Source organism: Vulpes lagopus, chromosome 8 (genome assembly GCF_018345385.1).
Source record: "Vulpes lagopus strain Blue_001 chromosome 8, ASM1834538v1, whole genome shotgun sequence".
In the NCBI taxonomy this organism is placed as follows: domain Eukaryota; kingdom Metazoa; phylum Chordata; class Mammalia; order Carnivora; family Canidae; genus Vulpes; species Vulpes lagopus.
Genome location: NC_054831.1, coordinates 95,829,515 through 95,852,681, shown reverse-complemented (window position 1 = coordinate 95,852,681; position 23,167 = coordinate 95,829,515). Strand labels below are relative to the sequence as shown.

The 23,167-nt window shown below is 38.2% G+C and overlaps 1 protein-coding gene across 10 annotated transcripts in view; it reads left to right on the top strand.

The window, feature by feature from the left end:
- Positions 1-23,167, top strand: part of PDE4D (phosphodiesterase 4D) — a 1,379,610-nt gene that overhangs the window by 820,040 nt on the left and 536,403 nt on the right. For 2 of the 10 annotated variants that reach the window (XM_041765475.1, XM_041765469.1), the window contains exon 1: positions 5,078-6,505. The exons of 7 other annotated variants lie outside the window; for them this stretch is intronic. In XM_041765475.1, coding sequence (XP_041621409.1) covers positions 6,459-6,505 — 47 coding nt within the window. In that variant the 5' untranslated portion in view covers positions 5,078-6,458. Of the gene's footprint in view, positions 1-5,077; positions 6,506-23,167 lie in introns of those variants that run through there. One more of the 10 variants, XM_041765470.1, reaches the window with a different exon arrangement.

Below are 23,167 nucleotides of genomic sequence, written 5' to 3'. Positions count from 1 at the left end.
TGTTACAGATAAGGAAATGGAGTCTCACGGAGGCTTAGTGAGGTGTTCAAAATTACACAAAAGTAAAAGGCAAAACCTGAAATTAAAGGCTCATGTTTTGAGACTCTAAGACAGAATGCAAATTCAACTTTTTCTTTTCAAAGTTGCTGTGGATTTTTCCACATTTGATTTTTGAATAATAATATTAAGTGCTTTCTTTGTATTCTAGCATTTAGGGATTCTAACGCTTGTATTTTGGAAAATATTAAGAGTGGAATTTAGCAAGCATTCTGAATATCCCAATTATGAAATGTATTGTTTGATAATATGAGAATTTTTTTCCTGCACGTGTATTGATTTATCATTTAAGTTGAGAAGGTGATGATTCAAAATGACTTGTATTAGTTACATCATGAAAATTTCTACCAAAGCCAGAGTTGCTTTTGGGTGATCAAAATAGGCGATCAATGATTTTTTACCCCCACTTTTCAATTATTGGCTGTATCCTTGATTATAGAACATGTAGAAATTGAATGTACTCACAACTTGGTGAAACATGTTCCCTCTGACTCTTAGCAATTAGAACCATGGCTTCATGAAGAGCTCCTCTTCTTTCAGTTACAAATGTACTGAAGTTATAAACGCCTTCAGACTTTGCTAGAACTTGCCAAAAGTGGGAATTCATCTCTAGCAACATGGTCATCAGTTAACATTTACCAAGTACCAACAATGTTTTTGGTGTTACAAATACATGGAGGAAAATGCTGTTTCTTTCCAGAGGGATTGGTTTTCTGTAAGACTGGGAGAGAAAATACGATCTTGAATGTTTTCTCTACTGGGAGGTAGGGATGGGGAATGTGTAGGCATCTTGCATCTCATTCTACATATTAGAATGCCACTGTCACCTCTTTATTAATTGGTAATATATGATACAGAGAACAAATATTACATATGTATACACACATATATGCATGCCTATGTAAGAAGTACACAAAAATTCCATTTTTTATTGGAAATTTTTAAAAAATAATTTTCTGACTTTAGGTGAAAATCATATCCCCCAAAATATCCAATGACTGTAGCTTCTGTTTCCTAAGTTATAACCTATTTATGCTACAAATATAGAGAATGTACTTTAAAAAAGTTTGCAGAGTATTTGCATATATACATATTTTTATACAAAATCAATATATAGAATAGAGGGGTCAATTTTCTTCATTCACAGCTAAGAGACAAAAGTTATTCAGCCTTTCAAAAATATGGGACACTTCTCTAAAATATCTGAACTAATAATTAGTATTAATGAAAGATTAATAAGAGGTCACCTTTTAGATACCTGTCAGTTCATATCTAAATCTAGAGGAACTTTTATTATCTAAGTTAATAAAGAGGCAGTCATTGATTTTAGCTGAATGTGACGGTGACAGAAAGATATACCTTAACAACTGGAAATATCGTTCCATTCTGAAAGTGAAACTCAGGGAAATCAGTGAGGTAAGTCATTACACGCTCCCTATCAGATAAGTGACTGAAGTTCAGAAACTAGGGTGTGTCTGTATTATGCTGTGCTTGTCTAACTTCAGCATTTGTATTATACTTATTGTGAGGGAAGCCTGTCGGTTGAAGGAGTTTGAAGAGAACGGAGTCTTGAAACTGACAACACAAGATAAGAATTTGCCTAGAAAATGTAATCTTGTATTCCTACCATTTGGTTTCTTTAAACACCTTTTAAGAACCAGACCCCCTTTTTCAAACCAAACCTTGAAATAAAACAGGTAGAAGTAAAGGGGCTCTGGTTGAAACCTGATCTTCCCTTTGCCCTGCAGTTGCCCTGCAGTTGCAAAACCACAGCACAACCAGGAATTGAGTTCAAAAACCATCAGCCTTGCAAGCATCATCCCCTAGCCAAGAGCAGGAGAGGATTTCAATTACTGGAAAAGGGTATGGTGACACTAGCTAGTTAATACTTCTCTGATTCTGTAAAATCTTTCATGAAAATGCTGGTTAGAGTATTGTAGTTTACACTTTATCAATAAATTGATACTTTTTTTGTTTGTTCCTACATCAGCCTCATATTGATGATGGTTCATGTGAATCTGTCCCTGAAAGGGCGATTACTCTTGTGCTTGCTGTGGGATTAAGATTTAAAGAGAAAGAGAGAGAGGGGACCAATCTTTGTGTCAGTAGAGCTAAGGCTGCACCATGGCTGTAAGGATCTCAGCTAGTTTGTACCAGTCTGTGATGCTCAGTTAATAATTAGCCCTCCTTTAGTGGGGCTGGGATCAGCAATAACAGTAATCTTTTATGTATATTCCTGGGCATTTCATAGAAGTTCCATGAAAGGATGACTACCTTTTAGTAGAAAAAACAGATTTGTATTTACTCTAGTCTATCAGTGTTACTCATCTTTGAGACTTTTTTTAAAAATTACAGACCTATTAGTTCTGCCCCAGTGTTGTATCTTGAAGACTATGCATTTATAAAATATTAAGTCTTGTGAAGTATCAGTTGTAAAATAGTAGTCCTAACTCTGAGGACCCTGTTTCTAATATACATGGAATAAAAATGTTGGAAATAAGCTATTACCGTCCTCTAAGCAAGCCTATTCTTTTATATATATATTGCCTTGAGTTTTCAAAATACTCAATTTAGGATTGTTTATTAATATGTAGTCTTGGGTTCTCTGAACTGTGAAATAAATTTCATTTTTTTCTTTGTTATCCCTCAAGCAGAAATTTGGCTTTTCTGCTATTTATCATAGCTTCTCAGTTGTGTGTTCTTTCATTCTAATTTGTTATACTGTATTCTAGAGAGTTGCATATGTAAAAACAGAAATAAAAATCCATGAAAAGTTCCCCTAAAAAAATTTCAGTTGAAATCTCCTTTTGGTTTAAATATGTTTTAATTTTACATCTCCTTTAATAATCTGCTAGGTAAATCATGCGTTCTTTTACTTCCACAGTGCTTTGTGTGTACTATTGCCCACAAATGGGAACAAGTATAGAATGTCAAACTGGGTGGTAATTGAGAAATATTTAGAGATATTTTAGGTATCCTGTGGCCCATAGGCATTGCTCTGGCATATGAACAGAGTAGTAGAATGAACTAAAAAAATATTAAAAATTAAAAAATATATATAAAAAATTCAAATAAATGGAACTGATTATAAGGAAAAATCAATTTCTCCATCATTTTGTAAATATTTGTACTTACCCCTTTCCACAGAGACCTTCTTTTTACACAGTGTGAGGATTAAGTATTGGTTTTGAAATAAGTTAGTGTTCATCAGCAGCAGCATCAAATAAAACACTGACCTATTGGTCTGAGCTCTTTCCCAGATCTACTGCTAACTGCTACTGATGTGTGATAATGAAGAAATACTAGCCTTTTGGAGACTCATCTTCAAAATTGCCACAACAAATATCATACTCTCCTCAGCATGATTCTGTAAGGCTAAAGTAATAATACCTGTGAAAATAATTTTTTCAAAGCATTAACACTAATGCAAAATAGTATTTTTCTTATTATAGAGACCCAAATAATATAGTGGTAATTCATGCAGGTTCTGGACCCAAACTTTCTTGGTTCAAATCATGACTCTAATTAGATGTTTGACCTTAGGCATGCTACTTAATATCAGAGTGCCTCAATGTCCTCATTTATAGAATGGGGCTCATAATGGTCCTTACCTAATAGTGCTGTGAGGATTAAGTGAGATAATAGTGTAAGTCTTTAGTACAGGGCCCAGGGGCAGGGGGGTGTGAGGGCCTTGGTAAGTTTTCATTGCTCTTAAATAGTAATATTTAAATATGTCATAGAATATCAAATATTGAATTACTCTGTGATGCTCAATTCACAGGTTGCAAAGATTGTCAAAAATAATTCAGATGGAAGTTTTCTGATTCAGATCACAAATGACCTAATGGAAGAGTTTTATTTCCTTTAGAAAAAGGAGGTCGTGAAGACACTGCCTAGGCTACAGAAAATCCCCAAATATATTCTCAAGTTTCTTTCAAGCTGTGGTACCATCTCAACCTACACATTCAAATGGCTTTGAAAGAACTCATTGAGTTCTTCCTCATCCCAGGAATACTTCCATTAGGATCATCATTTGATCAAAACTAAAACTCCCCAAATTGTGGCAGTTTTCAAGACTAATTTATACCTGGTTTTGCATTTGTGGGAAATACCTCCTTCTTCCCCCAATTCTTGGTAATATTTTCTGTGATGACAGGGCCTCGCTAGAGAAATCTTAACCTTATAATGGCATGATATGTTAAATGTTGCCAATATTCCATTTAATATTAAGCAATTACATAACAGCTTTTTTAAATGCCTAAGTTAAAACCGATGCATTCATATTGAGTACACTGCTACTTGTAAGGTCCATTCTCCTGCTGATCTTCAACAAACACCATTTAAGTGCCAACCTACTATTACAAGAGTTTACTATTTTATTCTTGCTCCAAAATGGCATCAACAGTGATGGGGGGCTTTCAGGGGATTGCTGAACAGAATTTTTGCAACAAAGGGTAAGCTTGAGGAAATGCAAAATATCAACTGTAGGCATTGCAATGCTTTATCTCAGCACTCCTCAACTCTACACACCCCCTAATCAAACAAGCAGCTTTATGGCATGCGCAATTGCAACTGAAGTATAACCGACTTCCGCAGAACTGGCTTCCACAGGATTTCCTGTCCAAAAATTACCGTGTGGTCATCTGTAGCCAAATGCTTACAGATCATTAAAGTTGACAAGACACTCCTAGCCCTTTTTTTTTCTTTTTTCTTTTTTCTTTTTTTCTTTCTTCTCTCTCTCTCTCTCTCTCTCTCTCTCTCTCTCTCTCACTTTTTTTTTTTTTCAAGGAGACAAAAATGACCAAACCCTGTCCTTGGCAAATTCTCTCTGGACTTCTTTCATTCCCATTCTTTGCCCTGGGTAGGAAGAGAAAAACAAAAACAAGCAAACAAAAACCCTCCCTTCGGAATATCTGTTTGTTCAAGGTGTCATTTTCCCTGGGAGGTTATTTACCGATTTCTTACTGCTTAGCTTGTCGTGCCTGGTAATGACTTACTGAAGGAAATCGGCTCTTCTGGACGAGCTGTTCCTTTAACCCCTTTGGCTCACTCTTCCTTGGAGGCGAGCAAGGGCGTGCTGCAGTGTCTGGGAACCCACCTAGAGGGCCCCCTTGACGCCAGCACATCCCCTGTCAGGCAGCAGTGTCTGCAGCCAGAGCGGGCTGCTGCAGAGTTAACGTACAGTACCCCGGAGCCTGCAAGTGTCCTGAGCTGCTCAGAGCCCAGGACAGACAGACGAGGCGGCTGCGACGATTCCAAAGGTTTTGCTGGAAATTCGGAGCTGGGAGACCCCAGCAGGAGCCTGTTGCCTTTGTGTTTCAAAAGCATGCAAGGTCTGTATAGCTTGGGCGTGAGAATCTTTCAGAAGATGTCAGCGCATCAGAGTAAATGACACCTCTTGGGGAATTGAATTGGGGGTAAGAGAGAGAGAAAAAGAGAGAGAGAGAGAGGGAGAAGAAAAAAGAAAGACAGCGGGGGAAGAAATTCTTAGACAACGTCTGACTTGCAGCCGTGAAATTCATTTTCTTTCCAAGGCAACACAGGAAAAGCCCGCACATGGTTTTGGTAACAAATTAAAAGGGTTTCTGCAGTGAAAGGATCAATAGCTTAGTCATTTTACTTAAGGAGGGCAGTCCGTCTTATTATGGGGTTAGGCAGCAGGGATGAATTTCCTCATGACAGCACCTTCTGAAGTCATGATGGTAGCTAATGGTAATCCTGTCCTGCAAAGCAGAAATTGCTCCTTGCCTTCCTACTTGTGCCGTTGAAAACCAGCAATTGTGAGCTTTGGGAAAGAAGTTGGCTTTGATTATACATGGTTTCTAGCCCCTCTGCCCAGGTCTTTGTCCGACGTGTCTCAGAAGGCAGCGCTGCGTTAAAGTGACCACACCTGAATATGTGCCTAAGAAAGAAGAAAAAGCAATATTCATTTCTAAAGGACAGCATGGCAAAGCAACCCGAAGTTTTCCATTTCCCTTCTAACACTTCTTTAACAAGGATAACAAGAAACTGTCTTTTGACTCCTTTTTTCCCACATTCCAGAGTCCTTCCTGAGAGGATGCACTAATTTACACTCTAGGCAGTTGGATTTTACCAGGACAATATTTGCCACCATTTAGGATTAGCGATTGAACTGGTTATTTTAGTGTGTTGACTATCTAGTGGAACCTAAATGGATGGACCCATACCTGCAGTGCTCTGTGATATTTTTTTTTTGAAATCCTGGAAGGGCTTTTGTTGTTGCTCTTTGTATTTTGGGGGGAATTTTTTTGGCATTCAATACTTGTTGCAATAATTGCCCATGATAGCTGCTCAAACAGGAGAGTTGGAATTCATCTATGAAAATCACTACATGTAACATATGAGACAAGGAAAATATTAATGACAGAAGATCTGCAAACATGATGCACGTGAATAATTTCCCCTTTAGAAGGCATTCCTGGATATGGTGAGTAAATCAATACCCCCCCCTTCAGTTTGTAAAACTCAGAATTATAAAATGCCATGACAGGTGCCAGAGGTGAATTTTTCTTGAATAAGAATATTGGTATCAAGTGAAGATGAAAAGTGAACAATGTTTAAAACCGAAAATTGTCTGAGAAAGTAATGGTTATGCAATAACAAATTACTTGTTAATATAAAAGCATCCCAAAATAAGAATTCCAGTATGAGGGCATTTACAATTGCCAACATTTCACAGAGAAAATATAACCAATAATTTTGAGAATCGCAGGTATTTAACTAATAAATAAAAGAAAAAGGGAGGTTTGGATTTTTTTTGCTTCTTTTCTATTTTCTTTTATCTGAAAATTCCCTGGGGAAGGACACACATGTATTTTTGACATCTGGTGTCAACTAGCTTGGCCTTAGGTCTTTTTGATTTTCCAGAAGAAGGTTAATGGTAAACTTAGAATGTTGACTCAGTTTTAAAATAATTCTAAGATGTGTTGGTGCCTTACATTTAAGGAATTTAACTACTTAGAAGTTAAATAACTATATATTTTCTAATATAACTATTTAGAAATATTTCTACCAGAATGAACCAATATAAGAGAATTCTAACACATGAATCATGAAGTCTTCAGACTCTTAAAGAATTTGCTTAGTGCATTGATATTTTGTTGTGTATTAAGGTTCAGTGCAATATATTAAGGTCCCAGGACATGTGACATCATGTACCATTTCTTATTAGAGTTTATGACTAAATGTGTATGGGAATCTTTGCTGAGGGTATTATAAGGACAGAGCTCAGTATTTTAAAATTGCTTGTTTTTACCACACCTTTAGGGTTGACTGGATTTAAATCTCATAGGAAAAACTTTGTCATTGCTTGATAAAGGCACATTTCAAGGTTTTGTGGCTACTAATATGGTTTGCTTTGAATACTGCAATGTGTCTGATTTTGAAAATATGTTTTCCAGGTAAATATTTTGGCTCGTCTCAGGATAAATAATAAATATCAAAATAGAGGTTTCTGGGGTCTTTTTAAAGCTACTTTTTGACATTGTCTCACATGAAAGCTTCCTGGTATCTCAAGGCTCTGCCAAAATCATCTGCTGGTTTGTTATAGACGTTTGAGCTTGTTAGCTGAAAGTCACTTGTAGAGAAGGGTGGGTGACATCCTCTGTCACTCTGGGAAGATCCTCATTTTCTATCAGTACCAGATACATCCAGAACTGATGCTGTGGCGTATCTTTCTTCTCTGCTTTCCAGAGCCACCATCCCCAGCCTCTGATGTATTTGGGAGGGAATCTGGGTGACATGCCTGCAAACCGTAAAGCCCCCTTCCTTGTGCATCACCAGAGTTCCCAACTCAGTGGGACCTTGGATTCCATGGCCTTCCTGGGCCTGATGGTGAGATGCTGGCACCAGAAATAAGGTCCTTGTCATTCTTATAGAATCAATCACATAAATAGTCTTTAACCTTAAAATAAAAAGATCTTGGAAACAGTCCCTGGCTCATAGTAGGTATTTGTCAGAGACTTATTTTTTTTTTCTATTCCTTTGATTTTTTCAAGGTTAATTTTGTAGCTATTGCAATTTGTTGAGGGGGGAAATTATTGTTCTCATTTCTAAAAAGTGCACTTTGCTGTAAAGCAACAGTTTTTGTTCTGCCTAAGTCTGGTTGTTTGGGTCCATTTGTTTATGGTGCAATAGGTAGGACGCATGTACTCTCTGAATACCTAACATTCTAACCACCTCCTATGTTGTTATATTTACTTCACCTGTACTTTTAGCAGGAAGGAAAGGAGCTACTCACTCTATAGTTTTTGAAAGAATGCAAATGTGCTTATTCATGCTCCTCTAGGTCTGTAAAATATATGTTTGAAAGCTGTATAGAGAAGTTGAGAGTCCTGGTGGTTTTCCTTTGTGCCTGAAGCTAGGTAACCCTTCACAGATTTCACTCCATCATGTGCCAATTTGTTGTTGTTGTTGTTGTTGTTGTTGTTATGACCAAACTGAGCCAGTGTGGAGTGTGAGCGTTCTGTATATCTATTCTTGCCTGGGCCCTGTAGAAGGATTCATTAATAAGACGTTGACCTCAAAGGAAGAAGGTGGTGGTTTTTTCCAGGTGACCCAATTAATGTTGTGTTTGGTTCTCAACTTGCCCGATTGTTGTCTTCCTCTTATTTATAACCTCACCTTTCAATACTGCACTAAGAGATTCTAGGTGTTTGTTGACAGAAAACCTTCCTTCCCTTTGTCCTACTGTAAAAGTCCCTATTGGATTGGATTCCATGCTCATGAATTACTGTGCTGAGAGGAAAGTATTTGCCAAGTTGTTCTCCTTTTCATCTCCATGGGTTCTCTTTCCTCATTCTCACATATCGGTCTTTTCTTTTTTCTTTTTTTTTTCTTTTCTTTTCTTTTCTCCCTTCTTTTCTTCTTCTTCTTCTCCCCCCCCCCCTTTTTTTTTCACAAAGGGACATATCAGAAGTTGGCAACAGATCAGCACCAGGGACTGATAAACATTTTAAAAGAGATGTGTGCTTTGGTTTGATGAGCCCTAGCTCATCTTTATGAAGGCTCTAACCTCTTTGGATACGCAGAACAAAGAGGTGCGTGCTCTTTTTGCTCCCTGCTTTTTGAGGAGCAAGGAGGGAAAATTGAGATCTAGAGTAGTCTTCAAAAGTTTATCAGAGGTAATGATTCAAGTAGAAGCCTGTGTATAGTGCTTCCACCTTGGACTCTCATCCTCTTGTCCTAGGGCTAGTGTGTTGAGAATTGAGCAATAGTAGTGTTACAACTTCATTGTTTATTGGTTACAAGTTAAAGTTAATAACTGGTCTTATTACTTGTCTTAATAGAACACTAACTTGTAAGTGCTAAGAGAGTGCTAAGAAGAATGTGCTTTTCTTGTTTAAAGCTACATTAGAGATATTTGCTGGAGAATTTTATTGCGAAGGCTTCTTTCCATTACACTTGTTGACCTTTTTATTTCCAAGCCAAACAAAGATTAGGGTTCGCCTCAGTAGGTAAATAAGTACTATATAGCTCTTCTTACTCTTTATTCTGGCTGCTTGTGACAATATATTGATAGTCTGGCAAATCAGAATGGGTCTTCTTACATGGTTGGAAAAAGGGAAATGAAAGTCCACTTTCTAGGAATTTAAATTTCATTATTAGCAAATAAGAGGACTCTTCAGAGACATCATGGCGTAGAATCATACTCAGGGGTCTAACAAGAATGACATAACAGTGTGCCAATACGTCTGTAGATTTTTGCCTTACATGAAAATATAACAACTTTGTGTTATCTGAAATGCTATATTTTTAAAAGATTTTATTTATTCATAAGAAACACAGAGGCAGAGACACAGGCAGAGGGAGAAACAAGATCCTTGTGGGGAGCCTGATGTGTGGGACTTGATCCCAGGACCCCGGGATCACACCCTGAGCCAAAGACAGATGCTCACCCACTGAGCTACCCAGGTGGCCCTGAAAATGTTATAATTTTATGCCAGAAATGCTAGGGCTGTGTTGAATGCAACTGAATTGTACACTTTTGAGATTTAAGGGCATACTTTATTTGAATGCCTTTGCCTTCTTTTTGTGATGGACTCAAATGACTGAGAGAAGACAATGAGAAACAGAAGCCAACGGCCCCTGCTATGGGCGGCTGTATAGTGCTGCTATCAGCATGCTCCTGTAGGAAACCTGAGGAAGCTTTGGAATTAGTGATGGTAGATGATGATTAACTATCTTGCCTATTTGGTGCTTATGATTTAATTTTTTAAAGGCTACCCGTTTAAATTCTTTTATCAAACTTTATATTGCTGAGAGGTGACTCCAATCAAGAGGTAAAATAGGGTGATTATGGTAACTTGACTCTACACTGAGGCTTCTTTTCCCTTTTTTCAAGGCCCCTACATCCCTTCATTAGTCTTGCCCTTCCTCCCCAGGTCCCCAATAAGGTTGACTCCAGCAAGTCACGGTTTCATTGTTCTTTTGTAAACCAAGGGCTAAACTCCTGTACTGACTCATTTTGTTTTCTTTGATCTAAATCTATGGAATGAAACAAGATATAAATTAATGTATCAATAGTATCATGTGCATATGATTTCAACAGCAAACACAGTGAATAAATAATCAGAGAAAAGCAAGCTGGCCTGATTCTTAATTTGAGGATCATCCTTCTCATCAGGCCTCTCAGAGTCTCATCTTTCAAGATTTTCTTTCCTTCGTTTATTGAAACCATAGAAACTCAACCCAGAATTGCATTTTCTAGAGTTTATGTTTTGGCCAGTATAATAACCTCGCTTGTCTTATGAGAATTTTAGCGAGTGGGAGAAACGATGAGTCTGATGACTATATGCAGTTGACTATATGCATGAAGTCTCACACAAGATAACAGAGCTCTGCTCATTTTAGTCAACCTAAAATTTCTGCCAGTGTTTGTCTTCTAATGAGATTTCAGGCCTTTGCTGATCTTGCTTCAGTACCATCTCTTCCCCTGAGTGACAAAACTACCCATAAATTCTGGAATACTAATACCAAACTCTCAGATTGCTCCTGAATCCCTGTTATGGCCAAATACAATTTATGGTCAATGGAATTTAGGTAGAGACCATAATTATACAAACTCTTTTGCTCACAAATCCCCTGCACTGGATCGTAAAGTCAGCCATTGGTTAAGGCAGAAATTCAGGTTTAGATATAATACAGCAGAGATTTTTCTTTAGATGAAATATTGATCCTATTAAACATAATTTTTCTCTAGGTTTCCTATTTTATTCTCTTTTATTGCTTCTAGCTGCATTATTCTTAGATTCTGTTAGTAATATCTTATTCTTTTAAAATAAAAGTAATTTTTTTTTGTAAAAGTTGATTTATTGAACAGTGTGATAAGAGAGTCAAGTGGTCCTTGGTCATATCAGCATATGACCACAACTTAGGGAAATGAAATGTAATTTTTAGTCTAAGTAGACTTAGTAAAAGAGTGCACTTTAAACTGCTGGCAGGTTATATTCTCAATGGGCTGAGTGAGTGGCCTGTGTCAGAAATGTTTCAGACAATACCTACAAAAGAAAGAAAGGAAGAAAATATCCCCCATCATCTGAAAATGATTGGCTAATGCTTCTGTTAAGTTCTTCACTTCCCACCCTTCCCCCTCCTTGTTTCTATATCCCTTTTAGCTTCCTGTTACTGAAGTTACTTCCACTAATGTTTAGCCATCTGGGTTCAGAGAAAAATAGTCAAGTAAAGGAAAAAGAAAATAGTTCAGAATTCTGAGAGGAAGAACAACCCAAGGAGGGAACCTGACAAACAGTTTCTTACTTACTTCACATTAGAACTTCTTTCCTTCTTCCCTCCCTTCCTTCCTTCCTTCCTTCCTTCCTTCCTTCCTTCCTTCCTTCCTTCCTTCCTTCCTCCCTCCCTCCCTCCCTCTCCCTCCCTCTTTCTGTCCCCCCTCCCACCATATCTATACTTTACCTCTTCCTCTTCTCCTTTGATTACACCCCACAGACATGAATGCTCATCTATACCGTCTAGCTGTAGCATCATTGCCATCTTTTTTACAATAGCTTCAAATGCCTCCAAGCCATAAATTAACTGCTAGTCCCGTTTATCACTCGATGGACTCTTGGACGGTTTTTCTAGTTGTTAGAGAAACCAGCCTGTAAACATATTTAAGATACTTCAACCAGAGATTATATTGTGTGCAGTTGTGGGATATATATATGTTTTCAAGGATGGAGACTCAGGACTTTATACCATTAGGTTATTGGCTGGCTAAAAACAAAACCAAAAAACCTCCTCAGGTTTCTAAACTCTAAATTCTGGTGATAATGCTTTCTGTGACTTTGTGAAAGCTCTCTAAGCTCTCCACCCCGGTATTTCCCTGCTTCCTGTTGATGAGTAGACTATTAAAGAAACTCTTAGCATATGGGGAATAATAATTTATTAGACTCCTAGACCATGGCATACTGAAACCTCTTGAGTGAATTTCTTTAAATATAGGTAAATATATAGCCATCAGATACTCACAGTAGCAGTGAACACTGACTGAATGCCATTCCCAAGCCTCCCACCCCTGCGCATGCCCCCCATTTTCACATAAATTGCATCATTTAATGACAACAGTAACTTTAAGAGGTGGGTCTGATTTGAATCCCTGTTTGCAAATGAAAAAAGGAATGCTCACAGAAAGCAAGGTCCAATATCTATGATTTAGGGTTGCTGACCCACTCAAAATCAGGACTGGCCTCATTTTGAAAAGGTATGTTTTTATCGCCATATGTTCTGTGGCAGATGTCTTAGCACTCTGTCTATGGACCTTCTGGAAAATAGATTAGCAGAAAGAGCAGAGCAAAGAAGCAGTTTCACTATGGTAGTTAGCAAGTTGGGTAAGTACGGGGGATGCCTAGTGAATGTCAGTGGCCTTTCCCTGAGAAACCCTTCCTGGTCATGTTCGTACATGACCTACACCTCAACCATGTCAGCAGCTCTTTTTATGTTTTCTCAGAATGAGAAATTTAACAAGGAATTTGAGGTGGATCATGTTCCCAGAGGCACTCTGGTCAATGGGGTCCTTTCTATTGGTTAGGGAAAGGTGCTTCTGTAGGCAGATATTTTAGGAAAGATGCCCCACTTCAGGCAGATGAATTAGAAATGCAGAGTGTGGTGTTTCATGAATGGATAGAGCCTCTGTGCAAAGCAAAAGACATCCCTTCCTCTGGGCACATACTCAGCAAGTAGAGTAGGCATAAGCTGAACTTTGCTTACTTTGCTGTTGGGCAGTGACCCAAACTGCACAGTCCTGGCTTTGCTTTGACATGGGCTCCACCTCAACCCTGAAGGGCAGTGTTGGCAGTCAAAGCAAATGTTTTTGAGAGTGCTTTGCTGACAATAAAAAGTCATGTACGTTTTGGATTTTGCTACCATCGTTTTTATTTTCTTCAAGATGTTCTAATTATAGGTCTTCAAAATTATTTTTTCATAGGTAAAGAATAGTAACATTTTATGAAATCAGAGCCAGTGCCAAACTGCCAAAGAAACATTTTAATCATGAAATAGCCCAATATCTTAGCTGCTGAAAATATCTTTCTTACTCAGTTGCATTAGAACATGTGGAACAGGGATCCCTGGGTGGCGCAGCGGTTTGGCGCCTGCCTTTGACCCAGGGCGCGATCCTGGAGACCCGGGATCGAATCCCACATCAGGCTCCCGGTGCATGGAGCCTGTTTCTCCCTCTGCCTGTGTCTCTGCCTCTCTCTCTCTCTCTCTGTGACTATCATAAATAAATAAAAATTTAAAAAAAAAAAAAAAGAACATGTGGAACATATCGATTCATTTAAGCATAGGGGATGCGCACAGGTACATATGAATGCCTTGAAGACATTCAGAGACTATTGAGGGGAATAGCCACAGAAACAAATATTATAGAACAGTAAGGAACATATCAATGTAGGTATATGCAAAGTGTTCTAGGAATTCGAAGGGAGAAACAATTGACTGGTCCAAATACTTTAAGAAGTCTAGAAATAAGGAACTAAAAATATACCTCTGAGGATCAGAGAGCACAACCCAAAAGAAGTGTCCATAGAGAGGATCAGGACAGGGAAGCACATGACTTCTTTCCCAATGGGAGGGAGGAAGGGAAGGATGGATGCAAATAATGTAGAGTGGAGGTAGGTGGAAGGAAAAGCCAAAGGAGTTTTGGTCTCATGTCCTCTGTTTTTTGCTTGTTTTGTTTATGATTTTTTTGTGTGTTTGTTTTGGTCAGCGGGGGGAGTGGAATTCAAGATTGTATCTCAGAAGGAGGACCATAAGGAGGCACGTGAAGGAGCTTGACCAGGTTGTGTAACAGTTTCTGTGGGGAATTGGAGGGAAGTATGAGAGTGTCAAGCAAATTGGAAGAAGTCAGTGATAATGGATAAATAAAGTGGATAAAGGACATTTCATTTAACACAAAATTACTTACACAAAGTATCATGTCAGAAAAAAGGGCAGAGATAGAACAGAAATCTACAGTTTTTAATCACTAAATTAGGAAGCTCTTTTGTCATTAGAATTTCTCCTGTAGATTATTTTTTGGGGGATTCCAAAGAATGCTGAATTGATTTTATCATTGGTGTTTTCTATCTGGTAGTGGCAGAGGCCGTTTTACGAATGTATTAACTAGATTGCAGTGCCAGTGTCATGACCTAATTTTGGAAATGTGAGATTTCCTAAGCTTCCTGGAAATAACTCCTGGGTGACAAACAGAAGCTCTTAGATATTTGCTTTGAATTTGTCTTCAAATAATAAAAATCACAGTGGGAAGAGAAGGTAAAATGATTCAGCTTTGTTCACTTTTTTTAATAGGAACCTTTCTGTGGTTTATGTTGGAATGTCACAAATCCATATATATATATATATAACCTGCTTTTACAAAGGTTTCTTCAAAACCCTTCTGAAGTTGGCTTGCAGTGTCACTCGTCTCTGAGAAACTTACTGAAAATGACAAAACATGCTATGACTTCAACCAGAACTGGAATAACCTATCTTAAATATTTATAAATTTACATTACTTTTATGTTTGCATGATATCTCAGGGGAAAGAATGTCAAGTATAAGATGCAAATTAAAGGAACTTCTAAGATATCTTATAGGTTTTTAAGGCTGTTCATTATAAATCCTATAGTGTACAGTGCGTTGAGAAGATGTTATGAATTCCTTTCATCTTTTCTGATCATCAGCACTTTCTCTGAGGTCAGCAGAGCTTCCTCCTTAATATTCTTGACATTCAGTGCTCATAATTATTTTGTATGGGCTTTCTTTGTGGGATTTCTGCTGAAGCTCTAAACATCTAAATAGTGCCCCAAGCAGTCTTGGTCACTTATAAGGAAGCTTTGTGATTCCCTTCCTTGGAGTTGTTTTAAATCTAAAGGCTGAACTAAATGATTACTAGTGGTGCTCTAAAAACCTGAGATTCTATACCTTACCTTAATAATTTACTCCTTTCTATACTGTTGAGGCTTATCTCTCCTTTGACTGAAGGGAATGCTGAGAAATAATGCAGTGATCACCAAACTCCTCTAAGATTGAACCCAGATGCCTTTTGAAGTATTTGGCCCCACCTATGAAAAACCCCTAGTCTCTCAGCGTTAGGTATTTGGCTTATCTCCTTCTTCACAAAACTACACTTTAAATATCAGCCTTATTCATGAGTCAGACAGCAACTGGATGCCCATTAATGCTGATATTCACAGTAGCTGAGAAGATATATCTCACATACTATTTATGTGTTCCTTATGTCTTCCCTACTCTTCTCTTGGCCAGAGATCTCAGGCTCTTCCCTCAGCTAGTTTCCATCTAGTCTAAAACAACAGGGAATACAGTTCTCAGTATTAGAAATCTTGTCATTGGTTTGTTTGTGTATGCATCTTTGCTCAGCAAATTAAAAATTAATAATTTACATAATTATGGAGAATTTCTTGATGTTTTAGAGGAGAAATGAAAGCCGGCAGCGAAGAGTAGGAACATTGAAACCCATGTTATTGAGGAAGTGTAGGAAACCTCTCACATCATAAGCAGGCATGGGATCCTGGGCATTCGAATTCCAAAAGAAGAAAATACCTCTTGAAAAATCCCATTTTCTAGGAAGTAACCCATGCAGGTTTGATTATTGACAGAGGTTGAATGTTAAGGTGAATCAGGATGTCACCATGTTAAAGATGACCATGTTCTGCTAGGCCTTCACTGCACGTCCTTTTGCTTCAAGGAACTCTATGACCAGGCTAAACTTTGAGATTTCATAGTAACTAATCATACTGCATTCTGTACATGAGTAGCCACCTTGACTACTTTGTTTACTGTATAGCCCCATCACTTGGCACAGTGTCACACACAGTAGGTGTTCTGTAAAGTTTTCCTCAAAAAATGCTTCTGTGCAAAGAAAAGGATGAGTAATAAAAATTACATGGTTGGAGTACTGCATAATTAATTTTTTGCATTATTCAAATAGCACTGTTGTCCCATGCTTTGAGATGAAACAAGCAAACTTAAGCTGTATGTATAACGCAGATAATAACAAATATCACATTTAAAAGGTTCTTTAATGCCAGATAATTTTTAAATATTTATCTAATTTGGGGAAGATGCTCTGAAAATCCATGCCTGAGAGTATGCTATCTACTCACCAAGAGTACACCCTCTGGTAAGTTATCTAACCTCTCCATGCTTCAGTTTTACCGCTTGTCAACTGGAGGCAATAAATAGTTCTCACGTATAGAGTTGCTGTGAAGATTAGATGAGAAAACCTGTCATGTCCTTGGAAGGGCACCTGCCACTCAGTAAGTAATCAATTAATAGCAAGCGCTGTTACCACTCTGATCAGGAGACAAGGCTCTGAGAGGGTAGCTGGGTGGCTGACGGTAATCTCGTTGCTCAGTTACAGGCTCCTCCAGCCTAGGGCTGCTCACCGTCTCTGGATTGCTCGCAGAACGAAACTGCTTCTTCTGTGTGTCATATTCTGGAACTTTTCGACATATACCAGAGACAACGCCTTGGGTTGAGCTTAAATTATGGCGAAGATTACATTCCTCCTCACCTCTCTAATCTCAGCAAGAATCACTTACCCTTGGAAAGTTGCTGTGCTCTCCCGTTTTGAATCAGCTCCTGCTTCATGCAGGTTGAATTTTCCCTTGAAGTGTTGTCTTACTCGTGTTCTCCATCGTTATTACATTCTCAGTTCCTAGCATAGTGCCTGACTATGTAGGCGCTCATTCCATGCTTTAGAGAGCAAGATTACATTTCTAAACGTGTGTGCCTGGAATTTTGTGCTCTCAAGATTAATTTTGGTTTTTCAGGAAATAATCTATTTGTATATGTAAGACTTCTATAAAAATTGTCATCTTGGGGGCGAATAATTCCCACACATCTTAATTTCTGATACTTGGGAAAATTTAACTGCATTTGCAGAGACAGTCTCCTGCCGAATCGTGTTGACCTGCAAAAATCCAAATGCTATTGCTACAAATCACCTCCTTATTTAAGACACTAATTATTTCCTTAAAACTGATAACCCATTCTTTCACTTTTATTTATAACAATCATTCTTTTCTTGAAGAGATCTATGTTTTATCTTTCTGGCCAGGCAAAATTGTGCAAATTAACTCTGAACTGGTCCCTTTCTTCATTTATGGCATATTCCATTTCTTCATTTATAACATTTTTGTTACATTTTAATTGTTGGTTTTTGTTTTTTGTTTTTTCAAAAGACAGGATACAATTCTCAGATATAGACCAGCCTTCTTCACCTGTAGCTCTTCTCTTGTCATCCATCTTGCACTATCAAATCACACTCTACATGAATCATTTCCTTTATGTCCCTTCTCTTGCCTCAAAAGTATATTGGCTCTGTGTTGCATACAGGACAGCAAGCATAAAGCCTTGCCTCCTCTGGCCTCTACCTTTCTAACTTGATGTATAAATGCTAGCTACTATTGGTATTAGTGTTATTCCCCTCATTATTCCTCAGCACATATCTTGTATATGAGTTTTTTAGGTATATATATTCTTTAGCATACAGATTACAAACATGTATTTTTAAGTCACAGAACCCTTGTCTCAAAAGCTTTGGCAGTGACCTAATAGAGATCTGATCGTTGTTGACGAACAGCTTTGAATAAATGCTGTACTTTTTTTTTTTTTTTTTTTAATGCTGTACTTTTGAAGAAGGGCTGGGAAAGCTGGAACCTGGCTAGTCAACAGCCCCCTGCCATGACTCCCTCTACCCTTTGCTCTAGCACCTTGATGGGGCTCCATGGTGTCAGAAGACATTGTCCTGCTGCCTGGTGGACCTCGTGTTGGAAGACACTTCCACCCTCTGGCCTTTTGCTACGGCAAACCCTCTAATCCATAAGAATTTGGTTTACTTGGCCTCCCTGGAAGTCTAGATAGAGTAAAGCCGCCCTTCCTTTCTTCTAGAAACCCTTGTACTTCCCACAGCATAATTTGTGCTGCTATATAGTGGTTTATATCCACATACAAAGAGGCAGTTGACTTAGTGGCTAACAGCACTGACTCTGGATCCACAGTGCCTTATTCAGACCTGGATCCCAGTTTCCTAGCTCTGTGACCTCAGGCAGGTTATTCAACTTCCCTCTGCTTCAGTTTCCTTATCTGTAAAATGGAAGCAATGATAGTGTGTACCTCAGAGACTGTTGATAGGTTGAGATGTTGTACTATATGTAAAGTATTTAGAAAAGTATGTGGCATGCTAGTGTTGTTCCATGGTTAGTTGTTACTAAAGCTATTATGTATTGGTACTGGGTTGGGTTGCTGCAGAAGCAAGCCCCAAGAGAAAGATTCAAGTGCAAATTGTTTTTTTTTTTTTTTTTTTTTGCAAATTGTTTATTCAGGAGGTTATCTGAGGAAATACTAACTAGTAGGGAAGTGGAGAAGTGAGACAGGAAAAGGGAAAAACAGACCTATATAGGGCATAGTAATGCTCAGGTAACTGAGGTAGACAGCTGGATTCAATCCTATTAGGACCTCTGGGAGATTATGTAGAACTTGCTTCAGAATTTTCCTAAGAAATGAGAATGCTGGAGAATTTATCATCCAACTTCCATCTTCACTCGGCCCATGGCTACTTCTGGGAATTAATTCCTAAGATTTCCAGCCTGGCCTGCATACAGGAAAACTTTATGTGGAGTATGGCCCATGCTTAGACTAGGACTCCATCAGGATGGTAGTGCCAGAGGGATATGGACAGGCAGGCTTCTGATAGGGATTGCTGCAGGACTGTGAATGAACTGTTCAGGGCTTTCTGTGTTATTCTGTCCTCTTTATTTTTTCCTGGCCTATGTATATGAGATCTGTGTGAAATGAGTGAATGGTTTAACACATGGTTGTTTTTTTTTTTTTTTTTCTATTTGAACTTCAAAGCTCTCTGTAATTGTGTCTCAGCCAATCTATCTTTAGTTCTCATGATTCTGGAACCAAAGTCCTCTTCTTTAATTTATGTCAGTCTCCTCACTGTTCCCAAAGAAACCCATCTGATTGCCTTACATGGAATGCTCTGCCCTGCCGATCATACATAGCCTTACCCATATCCTTCAAAGTCCTGTTTCCACCAGTTTATCTTTCCATGAAACCTTCTTTGACCTCGGATAGGTCACTTCTTTAAAGTGCCATTCATGTAAAGACAACATAATTTAGTGTTTGACTATCTGCTGCCTGGTAAGAGCAGCAGGTTTCATAATTGGCACATGTTTTAAGGCTAAACAAAAATATCTTATGTATACCTCTTGTCTTTTTCTCAAACTTGGCCACATCATACATAGTAAGCATATTAAATACTGAGAGGCAGGGGTTTGTTAGCTTTGCAGTTAGACAACCATTGTTGCATCCTTGTTCTTCCACTGAGAAGCTTTAATCTTGAGCAACTTATGATCCTGTATAACTTACTTGTATCTCTTTTTTCCTCATCTAGAAAATATGCTAATAAACCCTACCTCATCACATTGCTGTAAGGATTAAATGAGAAACTATATGTTAAAATGCTTAGCATTGTTCTCCTCAAGAAGTAGATGCTCAGTTAACAGGATCTGCCAGATTCTTGATTCTGAATGGCTCAATATCATCTTAAATTTTTGTTTTTGTTCTTTAGTTTCTGATTTTGCTATTATTTTGATTTTAGTTGTCAAAAGTAGACACTAAAGGATATCTCAAGAAAAATACTGATATTTGAAATATTGAAAAAATTGACCTTTTATATGAAAATTAATTTGTCAGTTGAGCCTTTGAAATGGGTAGAATGTGACATATTTTTCATATTTTACTTAAAACATCAACCATATCTACTAGATAAATGATAATTAAAAACCTGAAATCCCTTTACACATTGGAATAAGGATTTCTCATGTTTTGTTGTGAAAGAATATCAAGAACTATTTTATATATTTATGTATTTTTCAGTAAGATCATATCCTGTAAAATTAACTTCAACATGTTACCGATCTAGACCTCTGGTTCTCAAAGTGATGGACATGGCGAGGGTTGGAGAAGGTGTTTTAGAGGGAGGTAGTTGTATAATATGCCAAAAATGTCTGCAAGAGTTTGTGCAATAAACCATCCAGCCCTTATCTTCCCATCCCACTACAAGAATCCCAGTATCAGAATCTGGGAGTGGAGAGGTGGGGAGGAGGAAGAGATAACATGTGTATTGTGACAAAGCATTTTAGAAGTCTCATACCCATCTCTCTCAGCATATAGTAGTATGATGCAAGGAAGGAGCCCCTGCTTTAGAGCTGTTCTGAGCTAAATTCAAATTTAAGTCTGATGTTGACTGGTTGATTTTGAGCAAATTACCTGACTTTCATGAGCATCATTTTCCTCATTCATAAAAGAAAAATACAGCAACAGTACCAATCACCCAGATTTGTTATCAGCATTCAATCAGATAATTTATTATTTATTTATTTGTTTAAACCTTGCCTTGTTCCAGGCAGCATTTAAAACAGCCAGCAAAGATATATAACTATAGCTTGTAGGGCAGCCCTGGTGGCTCAGCGGTTTAGTGCTGCCTTCGGCCTGGGCATGATCCTGGAGACCGGGATCGAGTCCCACGTCGGGCTCCCTGCATGGAGTCTGCTTTTCCCTCTGCCTGTGTGTGTGTGTGTGTGTGTGTGTGTGTGTGTGTGTGTCTGTCTGTCTCATGAATAAATAAATAAAATTAAAAAAATAACTATAACTTGTAGGGGAGAGTGATAAAGGAAGGGCCAAAGTAAACAAGGCATGATGTTAATACTTACATGCATATGTAATGAGGTGAAGACACTTATATCACCTGAACAAATGGCACCAAAGTCTTGGGGAAGAGAAAAGCCTGTACTGGAAGAGATACTTTGAAGATGCCCTCAAGGTAGGAAGAGAGTCCCCTGAGATTTTGGCTGTAGGTAGGCATTCAGGTGAATTGAGGGTACAAACCACCCTGTGTAAGAGAGGGGGACTTTGGTCCTACATAGCTAACTCCAATGGTGGAGATGAGGAAGGGAAATAAGAAGAAAGGTGAGGGAGAGGGGAAGCCCAAGGAAGGCTGAGAACTATGTGTACTTAGTCCATAAATGACCCTCCTCAGCAATGAGAGAGAGACAGAGAGAGAGAAGGCCACCAATGTATATATATCTCACTTCAAGATTCCTGAGTGAGTCAGTGCTCTTGGTGGTATTCATGGTGCAAATCTAAAAGGAGTCATGTCAGGTTAACTAGAAAAGTAATTGAACCCTGCCCCTAGGAGATCATTGCAGATTGAGGACTGAGTTTTAGGACTCTTCCTGGTCATGAAATTGGGAAGTCCAAACCAGTTTTGTCTAAATCTTGAGGGAGACAGAGAACCCTCCAGCTTCTAAGACTTTAGAAGGTCATGAAGTTAAGGGTATGCCAGATGAAATATAAAGTTCTCTCTAAAAAAATATAAAAAATAAAGTAAAATACAAGTTTTCACTAAGCTTCCTAGAAGCTAGTGTAAATCAGGAAGCTTACATACAAATCCCAGTGTCCTTAGATATAAGCAACTCAGTAGCTTAGGGGAAGAACACCTACTTCTAATACCAATTGGAGGGAATTTTGTCCTATGGAAGTACATAAAGAGAATGAGATATATAAAAATCATAGCCCCTGACATACTTAAGATATTGATGGATCTTATTTCCCCTCCTGTCCTTTTCCTTCCCCACAAGTTTCTGTGAAGATTGTAGTATATTTGAAAGCTGTTTGAAATCTATAGATGCTAGTGTCAGTTAAAAATCGAAAGCAGGGAATCCCTGGTGGCTCAGCGGTTTAGTGCCTGCCTTTGGCCCAGGGTCCGATCCTGGAGTCTCGGGATCGAGTCCCACGTCGGGCTCCCTGCATGAAGCCTGCTTCTCCCTCTGCCTGTCTCTCTCTCTCTCTCAAATAAATAAATAAATAAATAGATAAATCTTAAAAAAAAATCAAAAGCATTCCATGTATGAGACTTTAAAATGTTATCAAATACCATGGAAAATACTGAGATATTCATAAAAGGACAGCCTGAATAAAAATATATTTATTATTTTTTTAAAATGCTCTGTCTTTCTGAGTTACTATCTTGAAATTAAAATTCTTTCACATTCTTGCCTCTCATGGCCTATCATGGCCGAGTTTTGGAATCCTGACTCCTCCACTTGCAGTGGCAACAGTAGTATGCAGTGATTGTCACAGCCTTGTGTGACTTTTAAGGAGATCCGCATCTGAGAGGCAAATGTTCTTGATTGAGTCTGTTTGTAGACTCTTGTTCTATAAGAATGGAAGCTGAAGTCAAACTTCCGAGCGAGGCTGCACCCAGTGGAACCTGTCATTCTTGACAATTTACAAGATTGCTTTCCTGTGCTTGAAATGTTGCAAGCGTAAATACATATGATAAGGACAGTGGAAATCATAAAAATGATTATAAAATGACAGGCAGTCTGGAAAGAGCATATAGACAAAAGCCAAGGCTTCTGGAAATTTTAAAACCTTTTACGTTTATTAGGCCAGTTCAGTGAAGTTTTTTGTTTAAGAATGTGTAATAGTACTCTTACCTATTTTCCCTCTAGAACAATTCCTTTGATAGTTTTTTTAAAAAAATACTACATAAATCAAGGAGAATGGAATCCCA